This window comes from Styela clava, chromosome 9, assembly GCF_964204865.1.
Source record: "Styela clava chromosome 9, kaStyClav1.hap1.2, whole genome shotgun sequence".
NCBI classification, from domain to species: domain Eukaryota; kingdom Metazoa; phylum Chordata; class Ascidiacea; order Stolidobranchia; family Styelidae; genus Styela; species Styela clava.
The window spans coordinates 21,186,585-21,214,556 of NC_135258.1; the positions used below are offsets into that span (position 1 = coordinate 21,186,585).

General features: G+C 34.5%; 2 protein-coding genes across 2 annotated transcripts in view; one reads left to right on the forward strand and one right to left on the reverse strand.

Moving 5' to 3' along the window:
* Nucleotides 1–1,937: 1,937 nt before the first annotated feature.
* LOC120339493 (nuclear pore complex protein Nup107-like) overlaps nucleotides 1,938–27,972 on the reverse strand; it is a 72,305-nt gene continuing 46,270 nt past the window's right edge. Inside the window, exons 14-25 of the mRNA XM_039407630.2 lie at nucleotides 12,338–12,420; nucleotides 11,683–11,742; nucleotides 8,311–8,538; nucleotides 7,962–8,174; nucleotides 7,399–7,591; nucleotides 6,193–6,453; nucleotides 5,822–5,910; nucleotides 5,677–5,742; nucleotides 5,040–5,170; nucleotides 4,802–4,931; nucleotides 4,302–4,478; nucleotides 1,938–2,098 (exon numbers count right to left, since the gene is read on the reverse strand). Coding sequence (XP_039263564.2) covers nucleotides 2,030–2,098; nucleotides 4,302–4,478; nucleotides 4,802–4,931; nucleotides 5,040–5,170; nucleotides 5,677–5,742; nucleotides 5,822–5,910; nucleotides 6,193–6,453; nucleotides 7,399–7,591; nucleotides 7,962–8,174; nucleotides 8,311–8,538; nucleotides 11,683–11,742; nucleotides 12,338–12,420 — 1,700 coding nt within the window. The 3' untranslated portion in view covers nucleotides 1,938–2,029. The remainder of the gene's footprint in view (nucleotides 2,099–4,301; nucleotides 4,479–4,801; nucleotides 4,932–5,039; nucleotides 5,171–5,676; nucleotides 5,743–5,821; nucleotides 5,911–6,192; nucleotides 6,454–7,398; nucleotides 7,592–7,961; nucleotides 8,175–8,310; nucleotides 8,539–11,682; nucleotides 11,743–12,337; nucleotides 12,421–27,972) is intronic.
* On the forward strand, nucleotides 21,406–27,921 carry LOC144427177 (uncharacterized). Its single transcript, XM_078115971.1, has 8 exons — nucleotides 21,406–23,522; nucleotides 23,601–23,741; nucleotides 24,067–24,271; nucleotides 24,764–24,894; nucleotides 25,380–25,483; nucleotides 25,801–25,919; nucleotides 26,404–26,538; nucleotides 26,900–27,921. Exons 1-8 carry the CDS (start codon nucleotides 22,737–22,739, stop codon nucleotides 27,313–27,315), a joined length of 2,037 nt encoding a protein of 678 aa, XP_077972097.1. The 5' UTR covers nucleotides 21,406–22,736; the 3' UTR covers nucleotides 27,316–27,921.

The window sequence follows — 27,972 nt, forward strand, 5'->3', positions numbered from 1 at the left end:
GAGACACTCTTTTTGTAGATGACCCGGTGTTTTGCAGTATTTGCAGACAGCTTCGTTTGTGCATTCTGAGTAGCCATGCCCCGATTGTAGGCATTTCCCACATGTCGGCGTGTAAAGTTCCCTTGGAAGGAACGTTTTACACCACATGCCATCGATTAGTACGTCCCCGGGGAGACAGTCTTTTTTAAATTCGTCGATGAGAAACGAGGTGTGCCCATTGTAGATCGTGGTGCCACGGTACCAGTTCTTTATAGCATTTCGAACTTTTCCACAGCCGAGCTGGTTCATCTTGGAAACGGCTTTGGCATACGAAGTCTCCGCGGGAATTCCTCTTAAGGAAATCCGTATTGGAGCTTTTTCGGGCAGTGATACAACGATTGTACTCTTAGTTGTTTGTATTTGCCCGCCTGTAGCTGTGAGAAAACTCTCCCGGCAACTTGCATCTGGGTTGCCATTTGCAGCAGCAAATGTCAAGATCCAGGTGCCCTTGCGACCTTCAAAGAGCCCCACAATGTTCTTGCAGAACTCTTTGGTCGACTCGTTGTTGTTGAGGACGTCCATCAATGCTGGGAAGTTGAAGTCTTCTTCGGTCTTCAGGAACAGAGTTCGAGGACGGGTGGTTGTTGTTGTAGCATCTTCGGCTGGAGCAGGAGTTGATGAGGCGGCGGCGGCGTAGTTCATTTTCTTCGTCTTTCGGTGATCCTTTCGCTATCGAGGGCCCAGTGAAGGGTTGCCTTAATCAAATAGCGATTAATGCAATGATGGCTTTGCTCGCGATGTGTAGACTACTCTGATAGATATCTCAGTGATTTTTAGTATACAATGTATACTATCTATTCACACATGGTCGTTGTTTCCATAGTTGTGTAGTTCAAAATTTTCAGTGCTTCGTGAAATTAAATCAAAATAGATATAACACCTCAAAACACCTGGGCATGATTTACGTGGAGCTGTTGTTAACGTTTCACTACATATTAATGAACTTGTTGCTAAAATTGCTCTGTAAATTCTCCAAACGGCACCATTGAACAGAAAGTTTGGGAAACCCTGTTATAGAAAGTATTCAGTATATCGTTAGAGGGTTGCAAGTCATTGTAACGAAAATTATGGACATGACAACCAAAGATCAGATTATTCTTACTGCTTTAAGGTAAATGGGACCGGAGACTGTTAACATCTGAGGTCTGGCGTGTAATGGATAGGACCTTGTCTGTCTCAACTGTTGGTTTGCAAAGTAGGCCACAGTATGTGCTGCTCAGCGCATGGTAGTTCCTCTGAATATTCCATTGGCGCATCACAAATGGTTTTATAAAATGAATTAATGCGGTTATGTGCGGAAGAACTGAAGCGTTTCTCCAATTTCCCGGGCGATTGAATCCGCCACAGCTGCTCTTCTCTGGCACCGTAGAATAACTTTAATTGCTGCTGCCAGAAATACTGTCCCATCCACTATGGCTATGCCGAGTTGGCACATATCAGACAGAAGCCTCGACAAAAAAATCTCCGTAGCTTCTTTTGAATAAGTTCTTCATAGGACAACTGTTGTATAATTAGGAGTAGACTTCGGAACTACATCACACCCAATAATATTTGATGTCTCCCACCGGAACAAATCGCGCGAGCCGGAAGTATATATTAAGAGTTTCAGAAAAATGTCTGTACTCAAACTCCAGAAATATTGTGCAAATCGCGAAGTATATTATTTTAGAAGTTCAAGAATATTGCATTTATTTCACAGAAAGTTAGTTAAAAAAGCCACTTCAACTTGCAAATCTGAATTGGCTACCCGGCCCAATGTCATGGCTTATTGCATGGTTTAGCATCCTTTTGCTTTTTTTCACACAGACGAGAACATCATACTAAAACTTAAAGCTAGACTTGACTATTTCCGCGTTGGAACTTTACTACAAATATACAATAACTGAATCATGTACGAAGCCGGTGTTTATCAGTTTATATTATAAATCGAAAGTGTATGAAAATGGCAGAAAATTGTGGTTTTAAATTTGGCAGTGAAGCAATAGCAAAATTACAATAAATCAACTGCAATGTCTTGAATTCTTGACATTAATTTTCTTCCTTCTTCCTTTGTGAAGACCTGTAATACCATTCAAATCTTTTATCAAATATCAACAATAAGCATCATTTATCATAATTTAGTTAACTTTTATGAAATAGAAACAAGTATACCACAAAAGCAAAGTTATTTATGAAGATATTGTCGCATTTGTTTGCCCAACAACAAAACAATTTCACTCACCCCCAGTGCTCCGTTGGAAAAACTCAGGGGCTCAGCGAGCTATTATTCATCAAGAAGCAATAAATACATCCGAGTCATCAAGTAATTTTAATTCACCCAGGAACATTATAATCGGTTAGTAGCAATTTGTTTTTTGTGTTTATTGTTGAAAATTCATGGTGGGGCTAGGGATGAGCAATATAAAATACCGAATCCGGAGGATTCGAATCCAACGGGATCCGATAACAGGATTCGGTTTCCGCCTTTCCGGCGCCATGCGTCAATTTTTGTATTTCGGGTTTCTAATTTATCAATTATAGACGAGCGTTTTTCTCGCGGGGAAATCTCTCAAGTTTAATTAAACTTGCGTCTGCTCGCAAAGAGCCCGTAAATCGGTAAACATCAAACACTGTAATTTCAATCGGCATATAACCTCACGGCGAAGACTCGTTATTGCACCATTTTTGCGTTTTCCTGCTTTGCTATCTAGCTAGCGTATGATAATAATAATTATTTGTGCCGACTTACTGGTGATATTCCGATGATCTGAAATCTGAATGCAACAATCTTTAATTGTTTACAGACGTGCCTTGCTTCATTTTAAATTAAATGATTTTTCGCGACCTACGAGTTTTCCCCAAAAAATGATGCACGTAAACCAAAAGCCAGGCGTTAAATGTTATAACATCACTTACGATTAATTTAGATCAAATATTATTTACGAATAGATTTATTATACCATTTTCCGAAATACAGAGTTATATCGCAAAACGCGAACATCTGTCACATTTAAATTTCACTCTCAAAATATTACATATTTTCGGTCGGTTTCTATCGTTCAAGATAGACGCACGTTTGATCGAGTGTCTGTAGTATTTTAGTCGCCGATAAATTTTGAAAAAAGTTGCCGCATCTGGCGAAGATAGTGACATATTGAATTTGAGTAGGGCTAAGTCTGGGTAGATAATGATATTAATGATAACATTTCTATCGTTCAAGATAGACGCACGTTTGATCGAGTGTCTGTAGTATTTTATTCGCCGATGAATTTTAAAAAAAGTTGCCTCATCTGGCGAAGATAGTGACGTATTGAATTTGAGTAGGGCCAAGTCTGGAGAGATAGATAATGATATCTAACGATAATCATAGAAAATGAATTCTTCTTTAGATGTTATTACCTAATAACTAAGTACGAAATCGCGTTTACGGGGACTTGGTTTTACGTGTCTTGCTCGCACAGAATAAAAAGTTGATTTTAATTGATAGTGGTTAAATTTAATATTTTACAACAGCGCATAGGTTGCAGCGGCCACACGATGGTTCTGCATCTAATTAATTCATCCCGTATGTTTTAGTACACTCGGCAGACTTACATTAATAATGATTTAACACAGTTTCATGTCTATTTTTGTATTTACCCACTTACTATTAAAGCGTGTCTTAATTTAACATATCAGTATTTATTAGTATTTAGGGATTACATAAATTTGGAACAATTGAAGGCAAAAAATATTGTGATATTCCTAAATTTTATTGTCCTGGGAACTGCCTGTTTAGTATCAAATGAAATCCAATGTTCAGGACATTTCCAAATAAATAATACGGTTCCATTACATTTGAACCCACGTACATTTGAACCCATGACAATTGCACCTGTATGCTATTGCACCTATGAATTTTTTTTTTTGTTTCACGGATAGTTAAACCCATACTAACCCTAACCCATGGGTTTTAGCACCGGCATATAGATTGAACCCGTGAATATACGCATGGGTTCAAATGTACGTGGGTTCAAATGTACGGTCACCAAATAATACATTTATAGTAAGTAATACATTTGCAATTTTTTAACATCTAAATCCAGCAATGTGGAAATTCCTACTATTTGAATAAGTATGAAAATAGAATAGGATTCGGTATTCTGGATTCGATTTAACTATTCTAGAATATTCTAGAATAGTAAATTATTCTACATTGCCCATCCCTAGGTGGGGCTCCGTAAATAATAGTCAACCTCATCACGGGCTTCATAACACCAAAAGTTTGAAAACCTATGCTCTACCTCATAAACTTTATATTCCTCATCAGCTATGGCATCTGCAAGATGAAGGCATTCTTCCTTCATATCAGGGGTATTTTTCAAAGCTGTGACGAGAAGATGACAGAGAGCAGGCAGGCATAAATGGCGCAAAACATCAAGTTGGTGCTGACGTCGTCTGGTGTTGTCGTTATCTTCCATCTGATGATAAAGTTATAATTTGTTCACAAAATACAAACTGTTTTGTGCTTTCTAAATAAAACAAGACAGTGGGTTTTCACAATATAAGCAGTCAACTGCAACAGAGAACATATGGAAAGCTGCCAGACCCAACAGATAACTCAGTACTCAGCCCATGCATCTGAAACAACTGGTTACCGGCAACTACTCTAACCATGCCAACCATGGATATGCGATAGAATGAGGATCCGTGGTTCACTATATGAATGAACCATCTCATTGACTTTCTTCTCACACAGGTTAAATATGATATCCTACTTGTGCAATTCAAAGTAAATCCTTACCTGCTGAATATCAATTAACCATCCACCATTAGGGAGCAATAAAACATTATAAATCCTGTCACGTAAGGTCATACACATCTTCTTACAAGTTTCATTCCATCTGATTAATTCCTCTTGATATTTGTCTTCCCTGATATTAAAATATTTTATTTTAAATACTTCTTGAAAATGTGTGTGAAAATTAATAACATCAAAACCATTGATGAGTCAAACTTTTAACTCGGTTAACGCCACTTACCTGTGACCTTTTGCGACTCTATTCGGGAATCTTTTATCATTCCCAGTTTGACTGTCACTAGGTGCTACTGGTTTATTGTGATGATAATATTTAAACCAATCCATGAATGATTGCTTTGCAGAAAGATATGCCTGAAATAAAAATAGGATTCATTTAATTTATTCAGAAAATAGCCGACGTACTGATCTTGTTAGTCAAGTTGAAGTCTCAAAAAAAGTGAAGGTAAGTGCAATGCCATAATCAATGGTGCGCCAAAAATGACAATTCAGGTAGAAAACATGTTCAATTTCATACCCAGAGGAGTTACTACCTGTTTTAACCACTGGGCTTGCACATGCTTTCAAAACGGTGAACTAGTTATTTCTTCCCGAAGCATTCCAGGATGAATATGATTCACCATACGACTAAAGCACTTCATCATTTTACATGGAAATCACACTATTTTACAAGTTGATTGTAAAGCTTCTATAATGAATTCTGTTCTGATGCAATTTTTTCAATTTGAAATGCTGTTGGTAGTTAGGATAGGATTCACATCCAATTGCTATGTAGCTCTCATTATTCTAGTAAATGCCATCAAGCGAGTACTCATGACTTTGCAATAAATGAAATTTCTAGTACAATAAACACAATATACCTGCATACAAACATATTCTCTAATTGCATTTTCATCATCTGGTGGGAGTGGGGTAGATCCTGGGACCTATAATGAAAATTTATAAATGAAAAAAGGCATACTTTATAGTTTTTTAAACGAGAAACGATAAAACATATTACATTACCTTTTCTTTCCACTGACGGTGAATCACTTCAATGGATCCTTCAGGAATTTTTTGAAAAACTTCTTTTGCTGCAGTGAACTTTCTAGCAGCTTCAAGAGAAAATAATTTTTATGTCCCTATAAACATTTTTTTACTGAAGAATTTGCCCAAAGCGAGGTAAAACTCACTCACTCAGAAATATATAAGATGATTTGAGAGGAGTTACAGTCAACCACTAAAGTATAAAATTAACATGCAAAATGCTTACAATGCAAAGATTTTCCAATTATCATTATATTACTATTGCAGCAACCATGAAATGTATTTTAGATATATTTTAAAAGATAATTGTAAATAAATACTAAAACAAGCTGCGCAATCATTTAGCATACCAAGAAAAGTTCTCATAAGTGCGTTGCACTGTTTCACTGCTTCTGCCCTTTGTGATTCATCGAACACAAGCCATTCCAATGCCTCAATTTTCCTCCAATCATCTCGGGTCATGGGAGGTTCAAAGGTCGGGTCAAAGGTTTCACTGGACATTGTGATATCACCACCACCAACAATGGAATGCGTTAAAATAGTCACATCTTCGTCTCCTTGCTGTCTAATATCTTCCACAACTGTTTTTGTTATTGTTGGTATATCGAGTCCTGTGACAAAATGAAAAGTGTATTTAGCGGGTAATATTGAAACGAAGCATATCAGCCAATAACTTGATACAATTCAAAAACCATGCAAGATTGAAGTATTTTAATTCAATCTTATTTTAATTTTGGACTGTCCTGCTGTAAACCTTTAATATTCATTCATAAAATTATTGCGAGTTTTTAAAAAACAGTTAGTTATTTGTATGTGTCGAAAATTTTAAAATCATGTTGGATTATCAGTTCAAAAAGATTCCCGAGGTAAAATGTGGATCTTAGTTAACCTTCTACAATAGTTGTAGAAGAGACACAAAATGATGGTATAGAGCAGGGATGGCGAACCTTTTTCAATGAATGGATCAAAAAGTATATTTTTATCACGGAACAGAAGCGAGTGGGTCACAGATATTTAATCAATGTTTGTATCTACAAATAACTTCTAAAATCTTGAAGGCTTCTGTTGGTGTTGGTGTAGTTTTGTGCTTGACTTATGCAACACTTCTATCGGGATCTTTGCATTGTTATGTCATAACTGATGTCAGAGCCAATGGCTGAATAATGAGCGATATGAGCGATCGCAGCCCTGACGGTACATCATAATAGTTTAATTATTGTTAGATTAATTTAAGGCCGGTTTTATCAATTTTTATCACTGATATATATGTTAGCATTTTTTGAAATTCATTTGTGCCTTGGCATGTCACGAATAAAACTCGGTGGCGCGGGCCAGTGGTTGGGCATCCCTGGTATAGAGAAGGATGATGGTATGAATACGAAGTTAGTATTGGATTATTATCAAAGGTCATCCATTGACACTGGCATACCAAAATAGAATACGTGAAAAAAGTGCCAGATGAAAATATATATAAATATGAAATTCATGAACAGCAAGTACAAAATTACATCGACAGCAAACATACAAACTACTAGTAAATACAAATATAACGATACCAGCTTCATGCGCCATCTTCAAATATTCTTGTCTCTGCTCCTTATCTTCAATAGTTTTCAAAAAGTCTGAATAAACCTCGATCTGTTTTTCTGATCGCAAGGCAGCTGTATAATTTGCAACTAAGTGAAAAGACTTTTCTTCAGAAGCAAGATATCGAACGAACGCTTCCAGAATTACTTCACATTTCGATTCCTGTTGTTCACAAATAATGAATAAAATTGATTAACTCGAAGAACAAGCATGCTCTAGATTCATTCTTTCCAACAATTTTTATTACCAGCAACTTTTCTTATGGCATCATTCTGAATTACCAGTGTTCAATATTTCATGTGAAAATGCGGTTTTAGGAAAAAAATATTTCCAGCATGTGAAAAAGGGATTCAAAATGTATGGAAATAATTGTAAAGTCATGACATCTTTCAAAAAAGAATGACATCATTTTCACATTTCGATGAATAAAATTGTAGCACAATATATGAGTGTCATAATAATGTCATCAGATGGCAATCACTAAAACTTGAGTTTTACTACTTGATAAACTATGCAAAATCTTTAAACTTACATCCATTGAAACTCCAATTGTCCGTAAAAACAAGATCAAATGACAGAGAAATCTCAATAATTGTGGATGAACATTAGATACATTGCTTTCTGTGTCATCTTCCATGGACTCAGTCACCCACGAATGACATGCATCGATCAATCCAGTAATATCTTCAAGAATGACATATTTTTGAACTAAATGAAATGGAAATTCACCCTCTTGGCGTGCGGCCTGAAGATGCAAAACATTATTTAGGTTATTAAATTTAGCCACCCCTTCATCCTCAAATCAAAAATTGTCATAGTAAGTATGACAAAGGTCTGACAGTCCATACAGGTTTTCCAACGTACACCCATTAAAATCTCACCTCATTTGAAATAGCCTGTATTCGCTCAAAAATCTGCTTTGAAGAGGAAAGGGCAACTCTCTGTTCCCAATATGACTCTGGAAGAGTGACAAGTCCCCCAGCACACTCAGGACGGACTCTCTCCACAAGAGTAGGAGAATGCCGCAGATCATGCTCAACCACGGTGTCTATCATAGTTTTGAAGTGAGCCCAAAGATAATCTTCCCATGATTTGCATACATTGACCATCTATAGATGAAACATAATCTTGATTATCAGACTTTTCATGCTCAGACAGAGAATAGGATTAGACATATTTATCCAAGGGAATAGGTGAACCTAGAAGACGACCTAATCAAATGGCATACAGACCTCTCAGTCGGTTACTAGTCTATGTTGGCTATGGGATTACCGATTAATTAACCAGTCATTTGTTTCACATGGACTTGATTGTGGAGGAAGCCGTAACCAACCAGAGGAGAAATCTACAAAACCACGTCTGTAATCAGAGTTGCATTTGCTAGCTTATTCCTAGCGCTCAAAGCACGATGCTCCAAGCACTGTTGTAAATGCTTAGTTTCAATCAGTATGTTTGATATCTGTGTCATGGAGTTTGGTAGAGGAAACCTTATCTTCCAGAGAATGGCAGACTGCATTGTGCTTTATAGAGTCTATTTTGCACACAATCAGCCCAAATATTCTTACATATGAAATTTGTGGTGGGTAAGCAGCAGATACACTGCAAGTATGATACTAATGCTTACCACAAGAAGCAAACTGCCAAGTTAAACAAAATGAAAGAAGGTTCATTTATTAAATGAATCACAATCTATAGAACTTTGTCAGCTTTACAGTCTGAACAAACGAAGGTGACACATGACCGTACATTTTATCTTACTTGAAATATGTAAGGTATTGTAGACATTGTATAGGTTATCTAAACTTAACTATATAGTAAATCTTTAGATATGTCAACATTATGGTGGACCTTGCACTCAAGAGTAAGACCTTAATGGGTAGAATGATTATATTTTGCAAAGTCACCAATGACAAGATGATACTTGAAGGTAGCAGTTGTTATTCAGTAATAAATGAGTATTATAAAAGTGAGTCTAAAACTTCAAAATTAAGATCAAAACCATGCTTACCACACATACATTGCTAAGTGTTGATTTTAAGTCTAGTTAAATTTATACTCAAATCAGGTCTGTTCATTATATATTTACTTGATCCTTCTATGACCCACACTTAACATACATATGAATATGCTTAAATATGTATGATATGATTTAACCTCTATCATATTTTATAATATGATATATATAATAGATCTGGTTAATTATTACAGAAAAATACAGAACAAACATGTGCATACATATTATGAGACAAGAATTTGAACTCGTAAAAAATTATTGCTGTGCAAAATGGGAAGGATGACAAACTTCTTGAATTCAAAGAATGCAATTACATTTAGGACAGATATTATGCACAACTGCGGAATTTTTACAGGGAAAAGCACAAGAAACATGATCTAGTGAGATTCGAGTTCATTAGTCTATTTGCAAGGATGTGAAATTTCGGAGTGAATGTAATATCTATGACTTCAAGTAGCATGGATTGTAGTTACAAATGCCCATGCTCAAATCTTTTTCTGCAATCTGATGCTTTATGCAACATCAGCATATACTCGTAAATGAAACTTTCAATTAACCTGTGATAAAATACACCCACAAATACTTTTTAATTACATTGAATAGGCCGGAAAAATATTACAATCATCATAGTTTCTATTGAACCAAACACAACAAAAATTACACCACGCAGATTAACCATGACATCAAGAAAATATATTTGCATTATCTAAACACAACGACTTTTTGACATTTGTATTTGTAGGTAAAAATTATAGTGGAGTTGTATGCATTGTTTGTTATAAAACAAATAATCACATACAAAAATGTGTGGTGAAAAATATCACTTTTAACGTCAAAGCACCACATACTTCTCACATTTATTGACGTTGTGCCAAAGAAAACAAAAAATGATTTGACTTAATAAACATTTTTGATATCATGGAATAAACTTCGAAAAATGTCATTTTTCTTGTTTTCTTTATGTTACATATTCTGATCTGATTTATAATTGAGCGTGTGGCATGAGACAGATTTATAGTGTTTAATTCTCTAATTACCAGTTGGAGGAAAAATATATAAATAACTAAAAGTAAATCGTTTCCATTTGCTATCTTTCAAAAAGCTATAGAGTAAAAATGAGATTTAGGTTAGCGAATTGACTGCAAATGCAATAATTATAATGGATAAGATGTACTTGAAAATTTCATTGTTTGTATATTGATTCTTTACAAATAGAACCTTTGAAAATATATTTTGAAAGAAGTAAAAACTTGAGTGATAAAAAAACTAACGTTTGTATTTGAAAAGTCACAAACTATTTTAACTGTGAGTCAATGTTCACTAATGTTGCTGACCAAAATTAATTTGTAATGTGTGAAATGAGTAGATGATGAAACGTAAAAAAATAATTTCAATTTGACTAATAGTTAAGTTAAAACAAACAGAATTCTTAGATTTTTTAAAATAATGAATTAGTTGGTATTGACGTGAGATATGAAACACATTTTCCTTCCTGTATTGTTCATTGTGAATCACATTTACGCAGACAATTAGTGTATTTCAATATAACAATAAATATGTTAATAGACTTTGGGTGTTGCGTCAAACACAAATTATTCCTTTGAATCCTTATTGAAAACATATATTTGCCAAAAGTAAGGTATTATGTCTATATGTATAACATTTTGTTTGTTTTAGTACAATTCACTTTGATTATTATTAATACAAACTGTATAGATTAAAGTTCATGAATTTTCCCCGATTTCATACACAGAGTTTGGATAATGGGAGCTTCCACGGACTAATGTACACATTATCTACAAAACTTGACTGAACCACATGAGAACTTTTTTAATATGGTATGAAGGTTACCTCATGCTATAAAGAAATATAACAGTGTTTAGCTATAGAATAATTCTAATGGATGTTTTGATGAAATAGAGGGGATTGGAAGACACAGATCACTCCTGAATTCTTATATTTCAGTAATGGTTAAGTGAGATATTTTTAATGTTGAATTAGGTACACAAAGTAATTCACTAATTACATAGTAATCTTAAAGAGTGAATCATATATGATTTATTTCAAATTTTCTAATATTGGTGATAAATTAATATTATTATACTATTGACAATTACTGGATAAATCATTACATTTTCATACAAATCGTTACATATCTTACTAGCTCATACTTGGGATATAAAGCAAAAATAAAAACATTAAATTAGAAGGCATCGGATATTATAAAACTATGTCTCACCGCTTTTAGGTTCCCACATAGTGATCCATATATCGCTCTTTCGAAAGTATGAACAGTTTCCTGAATTGTAAAAAAATGTGATTGCAAGAAGACAGGAGGAAATAACAAAATTATGACAGTTGGATTTGGATGAACCCAGTGTGGGCCGCAAGATATAGATGTAATATGAAAATTAATCAACTATCAACATTGAATTTGTGAGAATAATAAATCTAATCCAATACCGGAAAATTTTTAATTGAAGGATATTAACAATAGCATAAATAAACAACTTCTGATTAAACTTGGCACAGTTCGGCCACAATGCTCTGGCAACACTGCCAGATTATTTATAAAAATGATACTAAAGTAACCAGAGGAATATTTATCTATTCTAAAACAGTTTTCGATGCTTAAACCAACCGACCTAAAATCCAAAATAAAACATTCGCCATTGCTTTATTAAAGTCGATTTGATCGAATCCATTTTAAACCTAAAGTAAGGGTTTGTATAGTTCCGCCAATCCCTGTGGAAATTTTATGCCTTTGATAAATGATACAGAAGCATGAAATAAGACTGAAATATGGACATTCAGACGAAGAATACGTTCAGACATGTGGTTGGATAAATTAGGCATAAAAGAATTTAGACATGTAAATATGATTGATAACTTACATCTTGAGATATTGACCAACTAGCAAGCTTCCACAAATCTCTCAATGGATTACCTTCAATTTGACCAGGTCCGTCTTCAGTCACTGAAAACAACAAATAATTTACAACCTTATATAGAAATATAATATTCATTCACAATATGAGTTGATTCAGCTAATGCTTAGTTGATATTTTAATCCTATTTTATATTTCTTCAATGAAGAAACCTAGAAGAATAACAGTGAGCTGAAAAAATGTATAAATTTAAAAATATTTTAGTGGCAAGTGGATTAATTGCTAAGGGGAAAAACAAAGAATTATTTCATGTGTTTTATGATATCAATATGTTTGCAGATGAATATTGCCACAGGACTTTAGGTATATAATAACATATGTATATAACAATTACTGTATTTTGTATATTGTCATAATTGTTGCAACCATTCCATATGTGTTTTGTGTTGTTAAAGTGTTACAATTTTGACGGTGTGATATATTTCTTGTTAGCAGTAGAACTGAAATACTAGAAAAGACATAAGGAATTTTCAAACGTATGTGATATATGGTGAATATGAATTTATAAGAGCCGAAGGGCAACTGTTACAGCATACGAGTTTTGTGCATTTTGTATTGAGAATGTGATGTTGGGAATGAATGATTGTTTTGTTTTTAATAAGAGGGAGATTTGTCGACTTGGTTTAGAAATGCAAACATTAGGCAATAGACAGATATCAAATATACAGCATCAACTATGCCCGCCTCTGCGACAAGGGAAAATTTTTGAGGGCCTCCAAAAACCCTGCAATCCATATATCTTAGGACAAATTGACAATGCGATAATATAAAAAAAGGATTTATGGGGCCATGTGATGTATGTTCCTTGGTGTAAAATGATGGGTAGTTTTTCTGACAGATTAAGACAGCCTTCAATTTTTGCAAAAAAAACATACGCAAATTTCAACGAATTAAAGTGTCACAAAATAGTCATTTTACTCTACATTTAAGAGCATTATAGATCGTTAAAATGTTTGCAGTCCAACTAAGGTTCGTTCCGTGCCTCGCGATTGGCAGGCCTAAACAGCGACAGATTTTGCGAACGAAATATGCGGCATATACGCAACGCTCAAGCTGGTCCATGTCGTCCGTACATGTACTCGAACTTAAATTTAGCGACATGACAAGGTCTACCCGTTCACGACAAAAACAAAATGTAAATCAAAAAATTAAAGTTCGTGAATAAAATACTTTAGTTGTTTTTTTGACAAAAATATTAGCAATATCATTCAAAATCAGCCTTACTTCATGAATAATAAATCCGTATTAGAGATACTATATGTACTGCAAATGGTTCTAATGCACCGCGTATCATAAATGCCTGCCTCATTTCGTGACATCGGTTTTTAATCTTCGTTTCTTAAGTCGCGCGTTCAAAAAAGCGCAAAATTACTTAGAATTTACTGGAATGCTGTAATTAGATATGCCACAATCTTCTAGAGGTTTATGATCGACGTAATCTCAAAATGGCAAAATATAAAATATCGATACATCATGTGTAATAAAAACACAGAACAAGCTGCAAAAAATGATATAGATTGCAAAGACGTTTGCGGGCATAAAAATTAGGCACATAGAAAAGGGATAAATATGAGACAGGGAGTGGTATTATAATAATTTAAACTTTATTTCAAATTAGAATCAAACTTTTATGGTCCTCGCATGTAGGTAGGACGTTCGTTTCCGGGTTCAGAGTCTTGCGTAATCGCAAAAAAATATTGTATCTAATGGAAACGCATGCGCAGATGGTGTACACGCCCCCAGAGACATATGAATCTCACATATTTTTAATCATTTATTGTTCAGCATGGATTATAGATTCGTGTAAGGTTATAGTCTTAGATGGAAAATAGACAGGAAAATAGACAGGAAAATAGAATAAAAATATAATTTTGATAAAAGGAAGAACGTTAAGCAAGAAATTGAACCTGAGATCGGTTTAACATATTCTAGCGTGGACGCAATATTATCAAAATTGAAGTTGTTCACAACTTTATTATTTTTGTTTTGCGATAATAATGTGTATATGAACACTAATCGGGATTATATGACCAGGAATATCAGTACAAGATTACAAAACACATTTTATAATTAGAAAATTTTTTTTTTGCAATTCTTCAAATTTTACCGACATTACATTTTTATCTTATACGAATAAAACATGGTTTGTGATTAAACTTGGCGACATAACACCTAAAAATTAACTAAAAAAATAAATAGTAATAGAGCTACCACTTAAAGGCGAATAATTTTGAAATGTAAACCCCAGAAAAGGAAAAACGCGTCTAAATTGGGTAGGGGAATAGGTGACGATGATGCATGGCAACCATCTGTGCACAATCCCCTGTAAATAATCGTTATCTATACTCTATAGTGATATATATACTAAATGAAATATAACACTAGGACTTGATCGCGTGTTTATAATACAACACAAGGTTAGATAACATCGAAGATAAATCTTATTGCTATAATTTTTATTATTACCATTACAGAATATTTTCATTCTTGTTTAGTGAGCAAAACGTAAGCACATGCCGAACAGCTGAGAAATAATTATTGAAATACCATGTACTTGTTGTTAAAATGTGAGAAGAAAGTTGTTTATTTGACTATTAGGTAAATTTATGTATCTGGTTTCATGTGTGTGTTGTGGGATCTTATTCATGCTTTTTCGTAAATGTACAAGAATGTTCAATTTCAAAAATGGCGAATACCGATGAGATTGGATGCGATCTTTATTTGGAGAAGTAGTAAACGTATTTGCTATTTTTCTTAAAAGCATTTTAATCCTAAATGTTAATAAAATAAAACAGTTTAATTAAAAACCACAGTAGACTACTAAAATAAAAAAAAGTGAAAATCGTTCATAGAGCAGACATGTTCCAATATCAAATCCCGAATGCGTGACCGCGGCATGGTATTCACTGAAGGTAATTATATCTGTTATGTTTATATCTTATTTTACTCTGTGTGCCAAAATATTTTTTGTTTATTTTTATTATTAAGATATTTTACGTCAAACCGGTTTAGGTTACTACCCTCCCTGTTAATTCGCTTTATACGGTATTAAAGTTATCCTTCCAATATTAAATACAAATGCACATATTATATCGTAGATATTTAGATTAAGTATTCAGTTTGATCATTTAAAATGTATGTATGAATATACTTGAGAAATAGTATAATATTTTATCGTATCAATAATAAATGTAATAGAAACCTCATTTCAAAAGTAAATTATAAATTGTTGACCGCAAAATACGCTCTAAGTGACGCACGCGGCTCATTACCACGTTGGAAATTGTTGATATTTTTGTGGTATTTGAAGTTGAAATAAGGACGTCTAAGATACAACAGAATAACTCTGCCAGTGTTTTGTTTAAAAAGTCTCAGAAACAAAGTGAAATCATACATAAGAAGTAAAAAGTTTATTTTAGTACAGCAATAACGAGTTTTGTCAGACTCGTTATGTATGGTAGTATAATATAAATGAGGTTGATTTGTAAAGGCATCAAGTTTAGTGGAATTTTTAAAAATATTAATTTAAATTTAGATATATAAACATTTCATTTTAAATTGATAAATCATGTAGCATCCGATGGTTCTGTACAGTGTGGGATTTAAAACAACTTCTGGCATCCTGCTGATCATAAGAAAAGTATTATCTATATTGCATAATGAAAACTTTACATAATCAGGCATCAATTTAAAATATTTTATGGCGGAAGCAGCAGAAATACCACTGCAAAGATTAATGCATATACATGGATTTTTCATTTACATTTTATTTTATTAAATTGCAGCCGCCGAGCTGTGAGTATAAATGGAACATTTCTTCCTCGGTATATGTCGGGAAATACCTTTTTTGTGAGTATTGCCAATTTACGACTAACACATATAAACAACAATTAAGGGCGCTCCAGAAGTGTGTGTACCAATATGGAGGTAACTAATTTTGTTCGCCTATTTTACATCAATTTGTGTAAAGGGAATGAAACCCGTGGGCAGGGGGATATTCACTTGGCTGACACAGACAGCCCCGATCTCGTGATAGAACTAAAATAAGGAAAATCGGAATAAATTTATGGCCTAACCCTAACCTGGTAGACATACTACGGGAGTACCCAATTAAGCAATTAGATCTCTTTCAAATTTCAAGTTAAAATGTTTTAGGGGATTCAACAGTTTTTTTCCGTTAAGTCAGATTTTCTAAGAATACTTTTTTAGTGTGCAGACAGAATCTGCAATAAGAACATTTATCTTCTATACTCTTGCAATAGAAGGATAAGCAGTTGGTCCCATGGAAAACCAACATACTTTTAACTGAATAATATTTTAAATACAGTAATGCATCGGGTGATTTGTATAATTTTTACAAGAGTGCCCAAGCTTGATCCGCATCAGTTCCTATGTTGAACAACAGAATCTAAGAAAAAAGTACTGAACAAAGGCCTGTTTGTCGCAGTCGCGTCTGTGCGGTCTTGGTAATTATGCCTTCATATATTACAGAGGTCGCAAAAACTTTTTATTTATTAAATTAATTTTCCAAGTGGTATAATTACCCCCCAACGAAAACGTCATTTCGTCGATAATTAAACGTCATTATTCACGCATATGACATTGATCTTTTTTCTTAATGGAAATCCGTTGCGCTCGGCTCACTATCTTGTCCTTTAGTTTCTTTATTATAGACCAACTCGCTTCTAACAAGGCCATTAGGATTTCTAATCGGCATCGCTAATCACGGCATATGGAAATTCAGTTTCAACTTCATTTCGAAATTAGTCAAACTAACTATAATACTGTGCGAGATGCATAAGGGCCATTCCAAGCAAAAGTTGAATTCCATCAATTTTTTTAAAAGTGTAGGGAAAGTATTCTTTTTTGTGTTTTTTATATCAAATGACATTGGAATTTTACTGGACTGCATTCCTTTCACCGAAAAAGTTAAAATTTCACCCAGGTTTTTGATGGTTTTTAAAAAACGGCCTGAAATGTAGAAATTTTGGTATAATTGACATATTTTGTGATGATTCGGGACCCAAAGTGTTTGATTGTGTGATACAGTTATTTCATATGAAATGGATGCACTGAATTTAAGTTAATAAAGTGTTTGTAGGACATTTTTTCACCCATTTAACGATTTATTACCAGAATTTTGAGAGATGATAGAGGCCGCAGTTCCGAAGTGGAAAATGTCCTGTAGTGGTCACGTCCTGTAGTGTCACATACAATAAGCACATTATTGGCATGGATTTACAGTGTTACATTAGGTGAATTGAGCAACACATAGAGGGGTCGTTCATCTACTGCACCAGAAAATATTATGGGCTCCTGCTGTACCATCGCGAAGATTCACAGCACAACATAATGTACTGTTAATGCATGGTGGATTTACCGTCCTGTAGTGTCACGCTATATTTTACTATATTTTTTATATCCACTAAGTATGTCTTGGGTTTAACTTTTGTGCACTTTTTTCCATATTCAACAAAGCAACTGTTTGAACAATGAAACAAAACATGTAGCTGAAAATGTAAAAATATATTGCATCTAACAACATGAAAAATTTCTGGAATTGTCCTGTAGTGTCACTTGGAATAGCCCATAACTGGAAGCTAGGGCAATTTCAAAAATCGACATTATTCTTCAAAATATCGACAATCACGATCTTTATCAGTCGAAAAATATTTATTCATTTTAGTGAGGTTCATTGATTTTTCGAACAGTCCTATATTATGTTTTTTTTTAAGTGTTAAGGCCGTTGCCTTCCTACGGGAGTCTGTAGAAAATAACACAACACTCATTTATAGTGTGCAGCATAGCCGTTTTAATATTGTCTGATGAGTTTTAACAGCAATTGTGAAGCGCGTATTATATTTTACCAGGTCGCATTATAATCGGTCCCATTTATAAAAAAAAAACGATTCGGGTGCACTTTATCTTTCAATTTTGATAAAATCCAAGCGCTTGCCTGTAAATCACAATTGCATATCTGAAGCAGCATTAAATCCACAATTTGCTGTATTTAAATTAGCATTTGCTCATGCTGGTTTTTAATTAAAGTCGAGCAAAAATACAAAGCTTTTGATTTGGTTGTTTACAAACTACGCCATAACATGAACATCTATTTGACAGTATTTCATTTTATTTTCCATGCGAAAGCGAGTACAATTCTGTATTATTTTGTCTTAAACACGTCAACGTGCAGGATAATGTGGATTAAAAATGAATTTCATCGGAAAACTTCGTGTAAATATTCCATTAATCTATAAAATACGTTCTTGTGTGGTAAGATTTTCTAAGAAGAAGTATTTGTCAACTTAAGACAAGAGAACGTTGTGTTCGGTAAAAAGAAGGCAGGAAAACTACAAAATTAACAATTATTCAAGATGTGATAGTTAAGATAACAAAATTGTATCGTTCGATAATTTTAATGGCGCTATAATGTAAGATTACGAAAGTAACATCCAAGAAACTCTATCAAATTTGTCAATATTCTACCTCAGCGGCTTATGCTTTTAAATAATTGAACGGCCATATTTAATTATTATAACGAATTTAGTTTAGTAATTATTTATTCCAATTAGTCTAAACCTATACATTTATCTCGATCGGCGTAAAAGTAAAAAATGACTATTACATTAAATTAAAGATTCCATTGTTTATTTTCGTGACTACTTGTTGCTATTGATTGGCTTCATGACGCAATTCAACATTACTTTGAAAGAAGGGGTCAATTTCTGACATATTTACGCACGACCAATAATCGTTTTGAGCGACTTAAATCGACCGAAAAACATGTCAAATCGTTGGTAGGAAAAGTGAATGTGTGATGGAAAATACCAGGTCGAAAAGGTGACAATTTACCCTAAACGCCACTTAATTTGAATATTCGCTACACGGGACAATCTTTGCGCAATTTCCAATAAAAATTATTTACCAGAACCAACTTAATCACATTGACTTAAATATGTTTCAGCAAAAAACACATATCGATGTACAATAAATTAATCTAACACTAAATATAGCAACATAGATTTCATTTGTGTATTCCACTATTCCAGTTTCTGTATTTAACACTTTGGGCACACCAGAAATGTACCAACATGGCTGCTTGATCAAATTATAGCACTATCAGTTAACTGGACAAATTTCGTTTTTTTGTTGTTGCTTGAAAGGATATATACGGTTTCGTATACCGCCATCTAAACAGACGCAGTTATTCGATCATTATCGGGAGATTTTGGCGTAATAAATAACTTAGTTATGATAAAAACATTAAAGATATAGAAAATAGAATATCTGTGGCGCGATTTATAGCTGTAGGCGCGAAATTGAGACAGATAGACTATCTATGTTTTTGAGATATTGCGTGAACCACACTGAACCCGTTAAAATTTAGCGATTTTTTACATGTGTGACGTTATTAAACGGAACTTTGACTCCGATAAAACATGGACCAGCTTCAAGTAAAGCATTGATTTATAATTTATAGCTGATCCATGCTTGAATGAGTTTAAAGCTAGGTACAAATATTTAGATGAAGCGAGCGCATATTTTCGCTGATTGATACGTCCGAATTTGAAAGCTCTCTTGGGTAATATTTTATTGTATATTACTCTTTCCATTATTATACTCGTTTCACTAAAAACTTGACAGCGGAAAAGCCGTTAATACACAGCGCATTTCAGTTTAAATTCATGGAAGTTTTTTCATCATTTTCTCGTTTATTTTGTATTAGACTATTAAAATTGTACCGCACTGCACACCCACGGTGCCAAGAAAATTAAAAGCACAAAAGAGGCAATATATTGTCTATGAAGACTCAAAATTAAATTCATTCACACGCAATAAATGTCTAAATTTAACGAGCGTTGCAAAAATCTGCCAATAATATTACATTAAATATATAGACGAAGTGGAATAAAGCTACCTCTGTCATGGTAAATTTAAGAAATAAAAAACGCCAAACGCGGAGAAGAATATGAATTTAATGTTTCAACTGTGTAGTACAAGGCGATGTTGCATATTTAGTGCGTAGTTTTGTAGACCGAATATTACGTTAGAAATATTAGTAGAAACTAGGGTTTTGTTTGTTGCCAATTACATAAATTGATAGAATTGATGTAGTAGAGCCGGAGAGTATTACAGATTACATGTTAGAATAATCTAAGGTAGGTCATACTTTTGAATAAGCAGTTACAAGTACGTGCATCGGTATCGGTTCCTTTAATTCAAGAAGTAAAATAATTGGATAATAAACGACTGGGGTTTGATGTGGGAAAATATGTATAATTTGACCTCCTTGGTTATATAGCGTGGTAATAAACCCCATTTTAATCTATTTTATAACTTAAAATTGCGGTCACGATGCCCCTTTCATTTCTAAACACATAAAACTTACGCTTGACAATAGCCGTGAATCAGGGCGTACACGACGAATCCAATATTTAATATCGCTATTAAACAGCGGGATACTTATGTTGCAGTCATGACAATGTTTCGGCGGTATAAAGAGGTCGACAAACACGGGCCTTGGCAAAATTAAAATTCAATGATTATGTATCCGTGGCGCATGCATGAAAAGCGTATTCCCAGATGCCTAATTTAGCATTCTCTCAAATATCTTTTTTTCTTTTGAGCTTTTAACCTAATTTACATCTATCGGAATTTGGAAGGACTGCTGCGTAAATAATAACAATAATAAAAATTAATAAATACAAACGAACAAAAAAGAAAAAACAAAAGACTAAAAGGATGCCAGCAGCGAAAAAGTTTTAGAGATCCTTTTGTTCTGACTTTATTGTTATTTTACGCACAATGTTGTATCGGCTAGTCTTATCAGTATTGAGTTTTCTCTATCGTATTGTGCATTACTCTGCTCGAAGATATTTCCAATTATGTAAGCGTTCGTTCATTATCGGACTTTAGCGCTAGTTTCGTCTATTCCGATAACGAGATGTATAATATCAATAGCGCCATGAAGAGTAACATAGCTTTACTTTTACGACATCCCTTAACTTTAGAATGAAATAGAAAGCTAGGGAAATTGCCAGAACCTATGTTTTCTATTTTCGCATAAGCTAACAGACATAAAATAGACAAATATGAAGTTGGAAGTACAATGATTTATTGCGATATTGTCAGTTTGTCTTGAGGGTTAGCGCAGTAAAATAACGAGACAATGTTAAGGGAAAGATGTTCCGACTTTGAGTTTTTATGTTTGCTAAGTACACTGTTTGCTAGTTATACATGAATATAATGCTGATTCCTATCAGGTGCGCGGTGAAGATTGGATGTATATATTACCAGTTCAAGGATAAGTAGTAATGCAGCAATAGTTTCTCAAGTCTATATGACAATGTTTGGGCAATGGTCAAAATATTCGATATTCTAATCCTATTGATCTCGAGTACCGGTACAAGATATTTAGTTGTCAACGAAGTTCATAATAGCAGAAATTTTAATTTCGATGCGTGCATTTCAAACTAATTTTCGGCAATGTAACATTCGTGGGTTCGATAGTCTTCTGATACCGGTACTTCACCAAATCATGTTAATTCCATTGCAACCATTGCTTATCCTTCACAACACCAGCGCCATTTAATTAAATCGCTGGCGTCTATTTTCAAGATAGTAGCAATAATCTTCGATTGTGCCTCGTTTAAAGTCATGTAGCACACTAAATAGTTTATAATAATCAAACTATACAAGCCATATCGTTACTACTTATTTGAGGATTTGAGGCAGTCTGACGTTAAGCATAAATCGGATGTAGGAAATCAGGTGGATTTAAAGTCGCAACAGATTTGATTGATACTGAGAAAAGTAGAGCACAAAGCTTCCGTCCCAAACGTATGTTATACTTTAAACGTTGCAATAAATGCTATATTATGGAAAACATATAGCAAGTCCCAGTTGTTTCGTCATTAACAGGTAGAACGAATATGGAAAAGTTTGAACTTTACGCAAGTCGAGAGGTTATAGCAAACATAGACTAGAATCTCATTCCACACCACTGAAGGGTTGCGAGGTTTCGTCATAAAGCTAGCATACGTCATAAAGTTAGCATAATTGTCTTCGACAATTTGAGTGACCGCCACAACGATGTAAATCTAATGCAACGCAAGTCAAGTCTAATGTCAAGCATTATTTTGATGTTTGTGTTTAATGTATTGCCGTGCCAGATAAATTGACTTCATATTGTGTATTTATTACATGTGTTCATATAGGATTATTTGTGTTATTCCAGAATGGAACTAGCCTAAAATCCATATAAAGACTATACGCATTGTCGAAATATAAATAGATCATACATCAATATTTTCCAACAAATAGAAGACGTCAAGACATCACGACAATGGCAGAGGTGTGCACAAAACTGAGCAAGGACGAAAGACTCGACGTGTCCATAATTAAAACAAGCCCATTGAACTTGTCAATGTTGAGCAAAAAACGTGCAATCGAAAGCCTGATGAATAGCGAAACCATACAAGATGGCGTTATTAAACGGCCACGTAGAGAGAATGACATCACTGATGACGAGGAAAAGCAGGAAAATGAACAACAATCGGACGAGGTAGAAGAAAATGAAGATGACGAAAAATCTAAAACTAGCATTCTGAAGCATTTTTATTCTTTCATACGACGAAAAGCAGACCAGAATGGAATCGACGGTCGACCGAACACCGAGGCGCTCAATCAAGGCGATGAAGACCAAAAATTTCCGACCGAAGCATACAAACCTCAACCAGAAACATTCGAAAGATTACGCTCTCTATATAATTTACAAGCCACAATAAACAACGGTAACGTATCTCCCACACTACTTGATAAAAACATGTACGCGTTGGAATACAACGCCGCAATGAGCCGACAATTAGCAGCAAGAGCAAACACTAACAATCTTATGGACGTCTGGAGTGCAATGGCAGCAAACGCAATAGCTAGAGCAAAGAATAATGAAGTATCCGACATTCAACGGAGATCACCGACTTTTGCAACAGCGACAGGACTGAATGGAAATGCTCAGAATGGGAATGAATATGAGACGAAATTAAGTACCTCTAATATATATGCAACTTCACCGGCGTCCACCAATGCAATTCCAGAAAGAACAATGCGACAAAACAACTGGGCTGTGAAGGTGGGTAACGTACCCTGTTGATTTTGCGAAACAACCATTCACGTGCGAAATGCATAACAAATCTTCTTCTTCTTATAGGTTTGGAGAGATTGGGCGATTGAACGAAATTCCAATGCGAACTTGACCGGAAAGACTGGACCACTTCAGATAGTTCCGATGGATATCAAAGATGCCACTGTTGATGTGATGAGTTACTGGCTCCCAAAGTTTATCACCGAGGTAAATGAAAGTATTTGGACAGTGCTTAAACTTTCAAGCCTTATCCTAATGCGCTGTGTTGTTAGGCTTACGGCACATCGAACATTCAATTAATCGCTTATGAAGTTCTTGTAAAATTCAGCTCGGGCTTTGAGCTAGTTGAAGTGAAAATTCCTAAAAGTAGATAACTCAGCCTTGCAAATTCATTTTGTAAGCGTATATATTATATATATGGAAGTTCAGTGAAACACCCAAAATTTGTGTGTTATATATCAATTTACTTCCAACTTGGCCATATTGACCTAGGAAAACTCGCAGAAATATTAAATATATATTTTGTTTAAAGGTTAGACGTCGAGATAAAAGAGCGTACCCACCGGACACCTTGATGCAAATTGCATCTGGCCTTCAACGTCATCTGAGGCACGTTTCTGGAAGATCTGATATAACATTTTTTGATAAATATTCACCAACGTTTGCTGAATTCCGAGAAGCCCTAAAGGCGCGGTCGGACGCAATAAATTCTCAAATATCGACCATAAGGCGTAGTGGTAAGTTTAAGCCTTGTATATATGAGCAATAAAGTCCGTGGTGTTCACGTAATCAGAACTAAAGGTCTGATAATGGAAAAAGCAAAAATGACAGCCTATCAAAATATGACAAGCTATATGACACAATTTCGCTGCAGGAAATTAATAAGGAAACCACTGATAAAACTAGTTCCGATATAATATTATATGTTTTCCGGTGTTCTGCGTCTTACAAACTGATACCGCATCTGAATTAGTTGCTTTGTAAAAGTATTATAAACTTAGCTTCCGGTTCGTTCATTTACCGACAGCAACAACTTCGCCGTAGCGGATATTTTAATTTTGACATGAATACTTCTCGCTCTTAAAATACTATCAATTGATCGAGTTGCTTGGCAACCCTATACCTCAAGCTCAAAAGTATATATATATATATATATATATATACGGCAATCAAAGTCGTTGCTGCTACCACAACATTTCTATAAATAAAAACGTTCTTGATTATTTTAGGAATCGATCAAGAATCTTCACCAGAGAATAACGACCTTGGAAGCGAGTCGTGGCCAAGCTCATTGTTTAATCTAAATTCTGCGAAAGGACTGTTTCGTGCAATATTTTACCACACCTGTTTGAGTTTTCATGTAAGTAATAAACAGGATTATACCATAAATTGACAACACAATAGATATACTAGATTTACAAATGAGAAGCCATATTATCTTGGTTGGGACTGAATAAATGAGGGAGCACGGAAACGAAAATACAAAAGCTGTTAAGAAGTATTTCAGACTTTCACCACGGAGAACAGGACTCGGGACAAAATTGGCAAGGATGGGGCTACCACATTCTGGAATAAACAGGACTTTTCCGGTTCAGGATAGCCAATTCACATGTTGCACTCAATTTCAAATTGTATTAAAATAGCAACTATATCACATTTGTAGCCAGCCAGTGGAAAGAAATTCTTCCGATCGATCATCCGCTATTTATAATGCATTTTTGTCATATTTAGGAAGTTTCTCATATAATTTTGACAAACCATGGCACTGGCTTCCTTCTCAATAAATCTGGCAATGGAGTCTCCTAAAACGTTTCTTTTAAAATAAACTTTATTTTTCAATTTCAGATCACAAGCATGGAGGAACATCATTCACTTCTTGTGTCACAATTTCGAATTGGTTTTGATGAAATTACAAAGCAAGAGTATCTCGAATTTACAAGGGAGAACGGGTAAATTCAGTTGATTTCTGTCGATATTCTGAATGTTCGGAAACAACGATAAGCAAGAATTTCATGCCTATCATTTCACAAACTAATCACAATCAAAACATACATTTACGACACTTTTACGCACATTAATTCCAGTATGTAATATTGCATTTATCCGATTTTCTAAAAATGTCTTAAATAATTTTACACAAAGCAATATTCAAGATGGGTTTGAATTTGATCAAAGTGAAAACTGTCTCTAAGTCGAGATGTGAGTACCATATAAGATGCCAGCTATATAAACTTACAATTAACGATATTAAATTCTTATATTACAGGCAAATTACACGCAAAATGTCAGCACTATTCGACGAAAGATGCATTGTCAAAGTTTTCAAGAAATATTTTCAGCATATACCATCCAACGGCTTGCTATACAAACGACCATTGCAATCATGTAAGCTACATTAGAAAACATATGTGAATATCAAAACAATGAAAGGGGGGGGGGGGGGGGGGTTGGGGGTAATTTGCCACAAAATGCAGTTTGTTGAGTATTCAGCTAATAGCCTCGACAGCACAGATACAAAGGAGACACCACGCAGTTCGAAATCCCAATTTTACAGGCTGTGAGACAAATTATTATTATAAGAAGTTGGATTCCTCCCAATGTTACTAATTACTAAATCAAAGAAAAGCGACAATCTGCTATTATTAAAACAAGCATTCCGCTCATGTATGAAAATGAGGGATGTTCATCGTACCAGTAAATTCAAAAATAAAATGCCAAAAAATTCAGTATGGATTTCTTAGCTTCACATACCTACTAATATAAATCACAGGAGGACCTCTACTGCCCCTAGTGTCAATACAGCAAAGCGGATGGTGCACATCACGCAAACGTGACACGCATTTGTTCAATTATGCATTTTTTTTTATAGCTGACAGCTCCGAACTACGCTTCAGTTTCAACCCAGTTGGCATAAACAAACTTCGGGAAACATTCAAGATGTTATTTGGAGGCAGAAGATCAGGTGCACATCTACCTAGTATGGAAGAAGACGACGACAGAGAAGGTATTGGCATTTATTTGTTTACTTGGTATACCGTAATTTGCCTCTGATTCGACATCGTGGTATACATATGTCCTCAGTGCGCGGTGAATCAGTTTGGAAATTGCAATAATTTTAAATCTTACAGCAACGTTAAAATGCAAATATGGTATGATATACATTATTAACCAAATTTCGCTTTCGCTGCGAACAAGGCCCTGAATTCGGCATCTTTCCCATTAGGCATACACGATTTCTTATACCATTTATGTCGACGCCAAACTGATCTAGTCAAACGAATATGACATATGACACTTTCTTATTATGAACGGCAGATGATTCAAGCAAAACCAACACTAAATACATATTATCTCGTGTTGAACAGGTATGCAACATAGTTTGCGATTATACTCTGGCGAAGACGATCCTAGATCAATATTGAAGTTTGAACACAGCCCAAACAGCAATGCTAGCAGCGGACAAGGATCGTGTTTGGAAATGGCACGACAATACAGCAATGACAATCGGCGACCATCAGACGGCAGCGCCCAGGAACAATTGTCTCCAACAAGAAGCGTTATCAATTACGCCACTGACAACAAAATATTGCCAATCCCATCGCCAAGCTTAAGCACAACTCTGCAGCAGCGACCCAAAATGATGGAAGAAAACAGCAATAATAATGCTTCAACAATTGATGAAGACGACAGTCTGACATTGAAGCTACCTGCGCACATCCAAAGCGTCATTATTTTCCAAGGAAATAAAAAATTCAAGGTGGACTTGACTGCTATAAACTGAAAATTTTATTCAAAGAGAATAATTAAATCTTTGAACACAAACACAAAGCACTCGGTAACTTACGGCCGAAACATTGAAATGCATAAAAACAGGAAAATATTTTGACAACCTTTGTCGATAGCAAGAGTTCAAAAATCATCCAGAACATATCAGTTTCTAAACAAAAGTTTGGAGAGGCACAACATTTGACACCTTTCCCAAATTCGTTTGCAATATTGTTCATTTTTAATTATTTTTATTTGATAGACAATAAAACCAAAGCTATATTGACTATTGTATGCTGTGCAGTGATTTATGTAATGTATGGATATTTTACCCACCTCGTTCAAGATTTTTAGATTTATTTATACATTTCAGTTACTTTTTTATATAGAATGGACATTATTTAGTTCATATTTTACTGAATCTTAATAATCGTATTATGTGAAAGTAACTATACATTCGGAATATATGTTTCTTCTCTAATCTTTGCCATTGGTATTGTGTGTAACTTCAATTTATTTGTTAAATGTCTATGTATTGGTACTTTAATAAATTGTGCTGAGACATGTTTGAAGAAATTTACAAGAATATGTAAGAAATAAATTGCTGATCACAAATGCTCAATATTCAACAAATAGATGCCAACAAATCGGAAACAGCAAAAAATTTTGTTAT